Here is a 12707-nt window from a genome sequence, read left to right as displayed (position 1 = left end):
TTTATTTGTTTATTAAATATTTGTTTGTTCTCTCCAGCATGATAAATGCAGACTTCAGTACAGCCACAGTTTTGATTTCCTTTGGAGCTGTCCTAGGCAAAACAAGCCCAGTCCAGATGTTAATCATGGTGATTTTTGAAATCGCTGTCTTTGCAGTAAATGAACATCTTGTTGGTACGATACTGAAGGTGAGTCTTGAAAAGTTTCATATATAGAGGAAGTTCATATGATCTCAACAGGAAGACAATCATTTAGTCACAGGTTATCTAGTTCAACCCATGAATTGAATAGAAATCCCTTCTACAACTTTATTGTCAATAGGTTAAGCGGACTGTTTAATAACTACCAAGTTTTTACTTTCCATTTAATTTACCCATTACTTCCCAAAGCAGCCTATACCATTTTTAGGTAGTTCTTACTATGAAGGTTTTCTTTACATTGCCTCTTAACTGTCATCCATTGCTCTCAGCTCTAGCCTTTGAGAACAAATTGAACAAATTTTTACAGTCAGGGAAGCTTGGGCCTCTTCTGTTAGTAAATTAATAGTAGTAATTTGGGTGTTTTTTAATGTAAAGATTGTTTTCCTTCTTACAGGCCACTGATACTGGGGCATCAATGACCATTCACGCCTTTGGAGCTTATTTTGGATTAGCCGTAGCAGGTGTCTTATATCGGCCAGGTCTCAAGAAAAAAGGGCATGACAATGAAAAGTCTGTGTACCACTCAGATTTGTTTGCTATGATTGGTAAGTAGAGATCAATTTTTCCCAGTTCTAGCTTGTCTCAGGGAGAGAAGCCTATGATGTCTAGATCATTGTTAACATTATTGTATTAATGTTAATGGTATTAATGTTAATAATACTCTAATAATTCTAATTCATATTGCTTTAGCTCAGTGGCTCTTAACTAACATAACACATATGTTTGTGTATGTTTACTTCAATGTAATTGTTTTTCTTTGTAATGCTCTGTATTCTATTTTACATATTTAAAAATAAAATTCTTAGAAGGGATCCATAGATTTTTGTTCATTGCCATGGGGATCCATGACACACAAAAAAGCTAAGAAGATCTGCACTAGGTAAATAACTGGCCTTTTCCATGCAATTATAATCACATAACTCACCAATTATAATCATTATATTCATTCATTCAACCAATCAAAATATATATAATACCAGAATATTCTAAAGAGATCTTAAGTATAAATTCTAGCCCTGTTCTTTACAACTTATATTGCCTTAAGCCATCACATTGCCTTTTTGGTGCCTCAGTTTCCTCAATTATAAAATGAGGTACCCTTTGATGTCTCTTCCAGCTTTAGATGTATGGACCTGTGAGCCTATTGAGGGAGTTAGAAGGGGCATCACAGTGTAATAAATAGCTTACTAACTTTAGATTCCTAAGATCTAGGTTCAAATGCTGGTTCAAATGTGGCCATGATATCACATCTGCTGTGACCCTCAGGTTCCTTGTCAATAAAATTAGCAGATTTATTTAGGTAATTGCCAAATACTTCTTTTTAACTCTAATGTCTTTAATTCTAAGATGCAATTTAATTATAATGTGTGAAATTAGGTACTAAGATACAAAAACACAAAGCTTCCAAGGATCTTACAATAAGGGAGATATGAATTAGCAAATAAGCATCATATCACTTGGGATATGAATGTATTGAAAATAAATATACCCCACACAGCACAGCCTGATATGCTTGCATAGGGGGGGCTTCCCCTGTGTTTTGTCCTCTTCTGAGCAATTTCCTGTCTTCTCCTGTCACATTACTATGGAGCCATCTGCATGAATTATTATTGTTTCGCGTGAAGGTTGTTTTTTCCAGTTGACAATATTTGGCATGGTAGGCTGTACAAAGTGCTATGAGGTATGATGTGATGATTATAGGATCTTACACTTAGAATAGGAAGAATCTTTGGGACTATCTAGTCCAATCCCCTCATTTCACACCTGAAGAAACTATAGCCTATGAAAGTTAAATGATCTGTTTGTAATAAAAGTCAGGACATAAACAGAGAACTTGTGAGTCTATGTATATAGTGTTGTGGCCCCAGTATCAGGGGGATACTTCCATGAAGGGAAGCTTTATGAGGGCAGTCTCACTGAAGGACACACTGCAATTTTCTGGTAGTCTAGGGAAGGAATGTCTAGTTTTTTTTCCAAGGATGCCTTTGACAATTTGGCAAAGCCTATAGACTCTCATTTCAGAATAATATTTTAAAATAAAATATATATTTAACATTAGAAAGGAAAGCAATTATATTGAAATACGGTTATCAAATATATACTTATACATTATACATAATACAGTTATCTATAAAGCACATACAACACACATCTATGTTTGAAGGGGAGACATTATTGAACTGTAGGAAATGAAAAAAGGCATAAAGAATTCTCTAGCAATTAGATCTAATATTTGAAATATTTTCCAAGAAGCAACATTTTACACTGAAATGGGGCATTAACTTTAAAGTCAAAGGCCCTAGTTCAAATTCTTATCTCTGATATTTCACCTCCTGTGTGCTCTTAGATAAGTTACTTACTCTCTCTGCGTTAGTTAACTCATCTATAAAATGTAGGGTTTGCATCAGAGGTTTTGTGAAGTGTCTCCTAGTTCTAGATTCTATGTCTTTTCCATTGTGGTATGGAATTGACCTTGAGTTCCCAAAGAACTATAAGCTCTCTATAGACCTACAATATCAGGAAGGTTTCAAATATATATCTAACAATAAACTGTCTCTGAGGACTAGTCTAGCTCCAGTTATTGAGGGTGATGAGTTTGGGACCATAACCTTTTCAGAAATGATCTACCAAGTTGCAAAGGAATTGAGATCTTCCTTGGTAGAAAGCAAACACTGATCATTGAAGTATTAAAATACTTTTAAGAACATAATACTTGATTTTCTTGGTTTACAAACAGGCACGCTTTTCCTTTGGATGTTCTGGCCCAGTTTTAACTCTGCAATTGCTGATGCCGGAGAACACCAGTATATGGCAATTATAAACACATATTTCTCATTAGCTGCCTGTGTGCTCACTGCCTTTGCATTCTCCAGCCTTGTCGACCATCATGGAAAACTTGATATGGTGAGCATGAGAATGGGCAAAACAGATTCTGTTTGCTCCAGTGATTAAATTCCTCTCTAAGAGAGCCTGAGAAACATCTCTCTATGCTTCTTTCTTTTAGTTTTAGTTAGGTTGGATGGAAGTAGGGAGAGGAAAGAAATATGATGTTGCTTGGGCCATGGTACAGTATTTAGCACTTCAGTGATGTAAGATCTTTTCAAAAGATCTCAAATTATAATTTTAATAATTTAATTAATTATAATTATAACAAATTTTCAAGACTTTGGTTTCTTTAGAATATTATAATATCCTAGATTCCAAAGCCCATAATACTCAGATGGTTTTTTAGTCAATCAATACTGAAAAAGTGTATCCAAAATAAAATCATTGAGAGAATTTCAGGTTTTTAGCAACTGTCCATCCTCCCTTACCTCTTCCCATGTGGCCCTCTCAAGGCTTTTTTACCACTATTAGTGTTCTAAGTCCTCAGTGATTTCATTTGTCAGCTACCAATATGAAACACTGTGAAAATCAGACATTAGCATGAATTTTGAATCCTTTGGAAGGAAATCACTTCATAAATACAAAATCATAACAAATGGACCCAAGCTCCCCCGTTGATCATAAAAATATATTGGGCAACTAGATGGTCTAGAGAAGGGCTTCTTAAACTTTTTGTACTTGCAATTTTTTTTTTTAACCTGAGAAATTTTTACGTGACCCCGGGCATATAGATATATGAAATAGGTATACAAATCAAGCATTTACTGATAATAAATCATAATTTCAAGGCCCCACATTCAGTTATAAGGTCTTAAGAAGCTGGGGCCTAGAGGATAGAATACCAAACTTGGATCAGACATTTACTGATTGTGTGACTATGTGTAACATACTTAATCTCTCTCTCTGTTTCTTCACCAGTAAACTGAGGTAGTTAAATTCCATAATTTTTAACATCCTTTCAAGGTTTAAATCTATACCACTAGGACCCTTGAGAACAATTCCTATTTCATCTCTTTTTCTTTGTATCCCTAGCACCTCATCTTATGTTTGACACATAGTAGGAACTTATTAATTAATAGTGTATTGCATGCTATATATTCCAAAAGTCACTTTCTTTTTCCGTCAGCAGAATATCCTCTCACTGCCTTCATACTTTCTATATTCCACATAGGTTCATATTCAAAATGCAACTCTTGCAGGAGGAGTAGCTGTGGGTTCCTGTGCAGACATGGAAATCCACCCCTTTGGTGCTATGATAATTGGTGCCATTGCTGGGATTGTCTCTGTCCTTGGATACAAATTTCTGACAGTAAGTATGAAATAAAGTGTGACTCAGGCTTTGCTTCTCTTATCAGCATGGTAGTCATTGGCAACATTAAAAAGTAGGGGCAATAACTCTACTCTGAGAGTTTGGTTTATTTAATTTTTGCATTAATAAAATCTTTGTGACTACAAAAAAAAAGCAAGGGGAAGATTGTTTGGATTTTTAAGTTTCCTCCTTGTGGATTCCTTTCCTCCTAGTTCTTTTTACTTAGCATTTTACCTTTCCTAAATAGCATTTTTAAATATTTGAGGCTTTTTTTTTTCTTCAGAGAATTAAGGCAGAAGCAATTGTGATGGGAAGAACAGACAGAGGCCTTTACTGATATATCTAAAGTTACCACTCCCTACCCATGACTAGTAAATTTAGATTTATATATCATTGTACTCTAGTGCTCTGGATTCACTGGATTTCAGATATATATGGGAGAATTAAGTTGTAAGAAAAGCTTTATAGTACTACACAGTTATGATTTCTTCAGTCATAACAGACTAATATGGCTTTGTCCTAGTGCATTAAATTTAGAAGGCACAAATTACTAATTCTCCCAACTCAACTAAAACTGTATTAATTGTTTCATTTTTAAAAAATGAATTATACATTGATTTGAGGGCTATTTTGGGATGTTTACATGGTGTGTGTTCTTGGTCCTAGGTATTCAAATTGCTCGTTAGAGTTTTAATGTAAATATTTTCCTTCTATAGATATTTGTTGAAACTATAAAACTATTGTGAACTTTTTTTTTTTATTTTAGCCATTTTTTACCAACAAACTGAGGGTTCATGACACATGTGGTGTTCATAATTTGCATGGCTTACCTGGAGTGATTGGGGGTGTTGCAAGCATTGTGGCAGTAGCCTTGGGAGTCACTAAGAAGTAAGTAAAGGAAATGATTGTTCTTTGTTTTCATGAAACCAACTTTTAAATACCTTCGAGGTAATGGTAGGGAACTTTTAATTGCCCTCAGGGCAATGATGGAGTAACCTGGAAATAGCCAATGATGGCACAGCCTTGTTGTTTAGCAATAGTGGGCATTGTTAATACATACTACATCAAGATTTAAAAATCCACAACAGTATTTGAAGTTGCATTGTTTGGACTATCAATCACATTAACTCTCATCAGATCCATAATAAGAAATCTTTGTAACTGGGACAAGCAAGACAAAATGTAATAGAAGCAAAGGAAGTGAACCTCTCTCAAATCAACATTTTAAAACAAATTCAGTTATGTGCATAGGGAGCAGAGAGAGTAGTATATCAATATACTGACCTCCAGGTGGAAAAGAAAAAGACCTCGGGGCACCATAATAATACAAATTGTTAAACAGCACCACTGAGAGAGCAGCAAAGCAGGACAGGAGTAGGGAGAAATTCACCTGGGAAGCAGCCAAGGAGAAGAAGAAATAAATAAACTAGTATTTTCCTAATTTAGATAATTAAATACTAAATTCAGTTTTGTTTTTTGTATGTTTGCCTGTTTCTCCACATATCTGAAGGAACGGATATATAGTCAGTGACTTCTAAGTTTTGCATCCTTGGAATAGAAATCAATCTGTCTGCCCTATTATTGGTTTGGTAAAAAGAACCTGTAAAAAGAGTTAGTTGTGTAATGCTGGAGAAATTGAGGCAAGATAGAAATTAGAGAATTTTTAATGTTTTATTTGGATTTCTGAGAGGGAGAGATTTTCTGGGACCAAAGGATCCATTTTGGTCCCAGGGGTGATGTCCCAAAGGCAGCAGCCTTAGCATCAGCCTTAGCATCAGTATCGAATGTGAGATTTCAATTATTTTTATATATGTGGCACTAAAATTCAGGGCTCTAAAACAAAGGCAGGGGGTGGAGTCCAAACTCTGGTGAGTGGGAATTTCCAAGATGGGACCATCAATCCGGTTCTGACAAGTTGGGGGTAGGACCATAAATTCTGATAAACTGGGAATGAAGGATATAGTCAACTAGAGCCAGAAAAGCTGGAATTTAGAGATAGAGGATATCAATTAGGTATCTGAGATAGGACATCTGGAGTTTTATCTTTTGGAATGCCAGAAAGGCCAGATTTCGACAGCCTTACTTATCTCAGTCCTAATGGTCAGGAAAAGGGGTTGCAACCAGGAGTATTGAGACAGAATAATTAAAGGAACTGAGGCAGAACAATTAAGGGAAACTGAGGCAGGACAATTAAAGGAAACTGTGGCACAACAGTTGTCCTTTCTAGTTCAAAATCTTGTGACCCAATCAATCCTACATTGTTGCTAACACTTTAGTATTTTAATTTTATTCATATTTAATTACTAACATTGTCAAAAATTGGCCTCTTTGGAGGGGAAGGGGAAGGTGACTATTGCAGTCATCCCAAAAGAGAATGACACTACTGGATATTAAAAGGTGATCCAAGGCTATTTAAACTTCTTTTCATATTCCCTGTCATCAAAATGAAAAGGGTTATAAGATGAATAAACTTGAAATTCATACTCAAGTTACCCTGAATTAAAAGTGGTATGGCATAGAAATTTCTAGGAAGAAAATGAAGCAGGAAAAGACTTCTAAAGGCTAATCATTTCTCAAGAAAAGTGATTAGTTTTCTGAGTTAATTCTTTTTTTAAAAAAAATAATTTTATGTTTAATTTATAGAATAAAATAGGCATTTCCATAGCATAGTATAATAAAAAATAAAATGATTGCACATGAAATTGCAGATTTATTAAAATACAAATTGCTATTCTTTATAATAAAGTTGTCCTATATTTCCCTTTTTTTTCTTTCTTTCCACCTTCATCTTAAAGATATCTACTATTAGACACATATGCATATATGCAAAATTATTTTGTACATACTTCTATTTATCAGTTCTTTCTCTGGATGCAGATAACTTCTTCCTTCATATGTCCTTTGGGTCTTTATAATAGCCAAAATTATTTATTCTTTCAAAGTTATTCTTAAAACAAAATTGCTGTTACTATATGCATTATTCTCAGTCCTGTTCATTTTACTGAGTTAGTTCTCAAACATTATTTTCTTTTTATTATATATATAAATTATAGGAAAACACTTTAATCAGTAAACTTTCCCCATCATATTGTAAAACAGTGTTTCCTATAGACAACTCATCTTCAGCATGATATTTTTATACTAGTTAATTTTAAGACAGTAAGATTATCTAACATCATCCTTAGATTCTGAGTTTCATCTTTGTGAAAAGCATAGTTACTATCCGTTGCATATAGTGGGCATACTCTTTAACTTTTTCCCCCAATTTTCAGGGGGTTTCTTTCGTCTTCTACTTTAAAAGGGGAAAAAGTTCTGGTTCTCCTTGTCTCCCCCAGGATGAAAGTGCAGCAGTTGTGGGCTTAATTACACTTCTTAAAAATTTGTTGAATTGAATTAATTGAATAAAAGATATCATAACTTGCATAAATATCATGGCCTCTCATTTATTATTTGCCATTGGCTTAAAACATTATCCTGAAGATGATCCACCAGACATTAATTGTGAGAATCTGCGTGGCTTAGTAGAAAAAGAGATGACCCATACATTGGCTGTGTGACACTGAGAAAATCTTTAATCTCTGAGTCCCCAAGGCACTTTTCTAAACTTCTAAAATTCTAAGTTTCAAAATAATTACTAATAAGACCCTTATCCATGAAGTCATCTGCAAATTTGGAAATAGAAGGAATCTTCGAGGTCATTGAGTCCAACCCCTACAAGGTGACTTATTCTTCTAGAAAGGAGGATGAGGAGGAAGAGGAAGAGGAGGAGGAGAACAAGAACACGAAGATGGTGGTGGTGGTAGAACAGGGTGTTTTCTTTTAACAGTGACCATAAATTTTTCTGAAATTAGAATATAAAATTAAAGAGAATTAGGCAAATGTTTTCATTGAATTTTTCCATCAATATGCAATATTGATTTTTGGATTGTAGATGGCAGCAATTAATATGCTATAGAGAAGGATTTCTTGGCCACATTCTTAGGAAAGCAAACTCAGTGTTTTTGTTTTTGGCTTCCTAGGACCACCCTCGCTATGCAGGCAGCTGCCCTAGGTACTTCCCTAGGAACTGCAATTGTTGGAGGACTATTAACTGGTTAGTAACATACAAATAATTTCCTAAGTCCAAGTAACTTTACGGTATGCAATAGTAAACTTTATTAGAGCACTTTTGATTACATATTTAATTTAGAAATATTTTAAGTCAATATTACATCAGAAATGGTAAAGTGTGTTTAGTCAATTTAGTCAGAGATGGTAAAGATGTTATAATATGAACATTAATTTAGTCATAAGAATAAAGAATAAGAGATTAATAATAAGAGAGTTGGAGATCATCTCATTTATGAAAATAGAACATTTATTAAGTACTTACTACGTGCCAGACACTATGTTAAGTTCTAGAGATACAAATAAAATGAAATAAGACAATTCCTGTTTTCAAAGAGTTTATATTCTATTGAAAGAAAATAACATATAAATGAAGCTGGGGCTGGAAAAGGCAAGAGAATGGTACATTAGATGACATATCTAGAGATGGCCAAGAAGTACTATGGAAGCCTAGAACAGAGCAAAATAAGGCTAAAGCTGGTTTCAAAGATCAGGAACATACATTTAATAAAAACAAGATTTCTATTCTCTATTCGAGTTGATCTCAATTAAACCTATGGGAGCCATGGTTTTCATATAAGGTTCCCATATTTCTCTCTGTAGTACTCCAAATGGGATATTGGTCCACAAAGGAGAGCTTCATTGGTGCTAACAGATAATCACAAGAGGAATCATATAGGAAAATAAAAACTGCTATTAATAGCTATTTTAACATTTATTTGATGCATTTTTAAATTTGCATGCATTTGATGCATATCTTGAGTTTTAGTGTATAGTGTTTTATGTATTTCATCTCTTCAATTTGAATTTAAACTCTTTGAATCCAATGACCCTGTGTTTTGAACAGGCCACCATCAAAAGTATTAAAACTGACTGATAAATAAAATTAGCAAGTAAGATTATCAATCAAACTGTGAAAGAGTCTGACTTGGCACTCAATTACTAGAGATTATTGTTATAGTAGAATCTTAATTGTTCAAGTTTGCTCTGTTTTCACTATTGGTTACTTTTTTTGTAACAGGTTTAATTCTAAAGATACCCATATGGGGAGAACCACCTGACCAAGAATGCTATGATGATTCTGTTTATTGGGAGGTACAGTATGTTGTTTTGTGATTATGTAAAATCACATAGCTACAGTTCTCCTAAGACACAGAGGCCAAGATTCAGACACAATTCTAAATCAAGGGAGAAGAATTATATTTCTTAAAAAACTGCTGAGATCAAAGATAGAGTTCTGGGATAAAATAAAGATGGAACCAAAGTTTGGGGAACAAGGAGAAATAGAAATAAAATTAAACAAGAAAGAGCTAGACAGAATACCCCTTTTATCCCCATCAAAGAAAAAATATTCTTTGTGCTGTGAGGAGATCTTAGCACTTGAGAAAGGACCAGCCAAGAGCACCCATACAGGTCGAGCAAGTGTGGGGTACTCATCAGGATCCCAAGATTATATCTATAAGGCAACTGACATAGATATTTTTTTCTATAAATCACTTATTCTTACACAGGCACTAGAGGTGGAAAAACAGGTAAGTAAGTAAGCAGCAATATCCATGTGTCTCTTAGGGATGTGAACTGGCTACCTGTACTCAGACTGCAATTTCTCATCACCACCAGATGGTGCTCTTATAACAAATTTCTCCAAATCTAGTTTCCTTCAGATAGTATGGCATATGAATAACCTGGTTATTGCAAACACCAGGATCCAGTCTGGATGTCCCTCAGCAATTAGCCTAAGATCTTAATTTAGGCCTATATTACCCCTACTCAGCTTCCAATGCATGCTTGACGTCTATGTCAATTTGATCTAAGATTTAAAATTTAAAGATAATTACCACACAATATTTGAAAAAATCATTAAAATTGGTTCAGTTTCTCCCACTTCCCCTTAAAGTTCTTATCTCCAGACCAATATTATATGACTCAAAGAAATAAATACTTTTATTATAGATTACGCATACTAAATTAAATCAGAAAGAAAGAATATATTAAAATCTTAAGAAGTTCTCATTTGCTTGAGAAGTTTGTGTTCCCATTAATATCTTCATTTTAGTCAAACAAATATATACTTCCTGAAGACATTTGCAGAAGTGAGTTATCAGTTAGTTCTCCCCCACAATCCTATTCTATCCCATCTTCAACATTTTAGACAAAAAGACAGAAAAGGGAGAGTTTTGGATGAGTTAAACTCTAATCCTACTCCTATAGCAACTGATAACAATTCTTGATCACTGAATAGGACAACATCATTTACCCCTGGGAATGCCTCTAACCTGGGTGGGTTATTTTTATTTGACGGTTTTAGTATTTTTGATACCTGTCTTTCAACATAGTTGGTTTCCTTTTCAAGCCTGTATATTTTGTTTTATGCATTTTAAAATATTCTTTTGAGAAGGGGTTCACACACTTCCCCAAACTGACAACACAGAAAAAGTTATTATCTCCCACATCATCATCTGGCTAGGAGGCCCAGTGCCACACAAATTCCTATGTATTTGTTTTGGGTTTGGGGGCTTGTCATTTTTTTTTTCTGTCCAAGTTACATCTCAAGCCAATTTTCAATGTGACTTCTCCTGAACTTTTCCTGTAGAGTTTATTTTAAGCAGTACTGTGTTTTTTAAATGTGCCACTGCAGGGATGCAATTAAACTATATTTCTGACAATTCAATTTACTCCAGTCCCCTGAGGCTGCACAAACTACAGATGCTACTTTCTCCCTACCCCCTACTTCCTGGTGGGAAAATTACCAGAAGAGACCAAGAAAGGTAACACCTGGCCAAGCAGGTGTTAGTTATTAATGGCAAGCTATCAACTGCTTTCTTTGCTTCTCTTTTTCATGTTTTTCCTCTTTTATGTCCCCAAAAGGCCAGAGTGACATGTAATTCGGTATCTGTTTATTTGGGTTTATCTGGGTTTCTAGGTGGAAAAAAAAAAAAAAGAAAATAATGTACTTCACACACACACACACACACACACACACACACCCTCAAGTCCTGCATTTACTCAGACATTCCATTTATATAAACAGTTCAAAAATTATATTTTACCTTAAAAATAACTTGACAAAGAACCCGTTTAAATATGTATATTTAAATAAATATAAATATATATGTATAAATATGTATGCATATATATCATATGTGTGTGTGTTTTCAATATTTCAATTGGACTTTTTTTTTGCAGGTTCCTGAAGAAGAATATGACCATACTTCCATGGTAATGGTGATCACAGCCGACTAGAGCCAAAGACCTAAAAATAAAAACAATTCCATATTCTTTTATCTAATTTTCTCCCAGAATACTCTTTTTGTTTAAAAAAAAAAAAGCAACATCCAGATAATATTTCAAATTTGCAACACAGACAATAATGAACAGATTTTATGTCCCAAATGTCTGTGGAATTTTGGCTACCTTACTAATCTTCCAACTTTCATGACTCCGATACATCCTCTCCATGACTACCACTGGGCATAGACAGTTCAGAATGGGTTTTCCTATTCAAAATATTGCCAAAATTAAGGATTCCCAAGTGTTTCAAGTATAAAGACAGCTTTAAGCATTTTTTTAAAAAATTTACCTCCTAATGATTTATAGTTATTATCTGTTAATCTGTAAAAATACATGACAAAAGGCTACTATTTATTCAGTAGGATTTTTAAATAAACGTATTTTATTCATCACAAAAGCATTTATATACATTTTAAAATAGTACTTATATGTGTGGGAAACATAATTTATTCATTCTTAGAATTTAAATTCTTTTAGGTTAGATCCTATATCTGCAGGGCTCTGTACAGGAATGTTCTTGATTAAACACACATTAGAATAATAATTCATATTAAGTATAAATACACAGTTGCTTTTATTAATGATTTTTTCTATAAAAAAGATATCTGATATTTTCATATTTGCAGTTTCCTTTGGGCAAATTTTAGGGCTAATTATTATACTTCTTTCCTTTTGCTATAAAGATGGAAATACTTATTCTAAAATATGTTTTTGTATGTTCAATATTTGCGATAAGCACTAAAATCCAAATAGAATGAAGTTAACTTTTATAAGTTTTTTAAAAAATAGATTAAATGATGTAACAAAGAACAAAATTTGTCTTTGATTTTCATTTTGAAACATAGTAACTTCTTAGTATATTGAGAGTCACTCATTTAACAAGCACTTATTAAGTATTTATATAAGCAAAGATA

The 12707-nt window shown here is 33.8% G+C and overlaps 1 protein-coding gene across 1 annotated transcript in view; it reads left to right on the top strand.

Annotated features, from left to right (window-relative positions):
* RHAG (Rh associated glycoprotein) overlaps window positions 1-12190 on the top strand; it is a 34726-nt gene extending 22536 nt beyond the window's left edge. The window contains exons 3-10 of the mRNA XM_051997121.1: window positions 38-188; window positions 595-745; window positions 2938-3104; window positions 4258-4395; window positions 5162-5283; window positions 8415-8488; window positions 9524-9597; window positions 11689-12190. Of these exons, the coding sequence (XP_051853081.1) occupies window positions 38-188; window positions 595-745; window positions 2938-3104; window positions 4258-4395; window positions 5162-5283; window positions 8415-8488; window positions 9524-9597; window positions 11689-11745 (934 nt within the window). The 3' untranslated portion in view covers window positions 11746-12190. The remainder of the gene's footprint in view (window positions 1-37; window positions 189-594; window positions 746-2937; window positions 3105-4257; window positions 4396-5161; window positions 5284-8414; window positions 8489-9523; window positions 9598-11688) is intronic.
* Window positions 12191-12707: the final 517 nt, after the last annotated feature.

The sequence above is a fragment of the Antechinus flavipes genome, chromosome 4 (assembly GCF_016432865.1).
Source record: "Antechinus flavipes isolate AdamAnt ecotype Samford, QLD, Australia chromosome 4, AdamAnt_v2, whole genome shotgun sequence".
In the NCBI taxonomy this organism is placed as follows: domain Eukaryota; kingdom Metazoa; phylum Chordata; class Mammalia; order Dasyuromorphia; family Dasyuridae; genus Antechinus; species Antechinus flavipes.
This window is presented reverse-complemented; position numbering and strand designations above follow the sequence as displayed.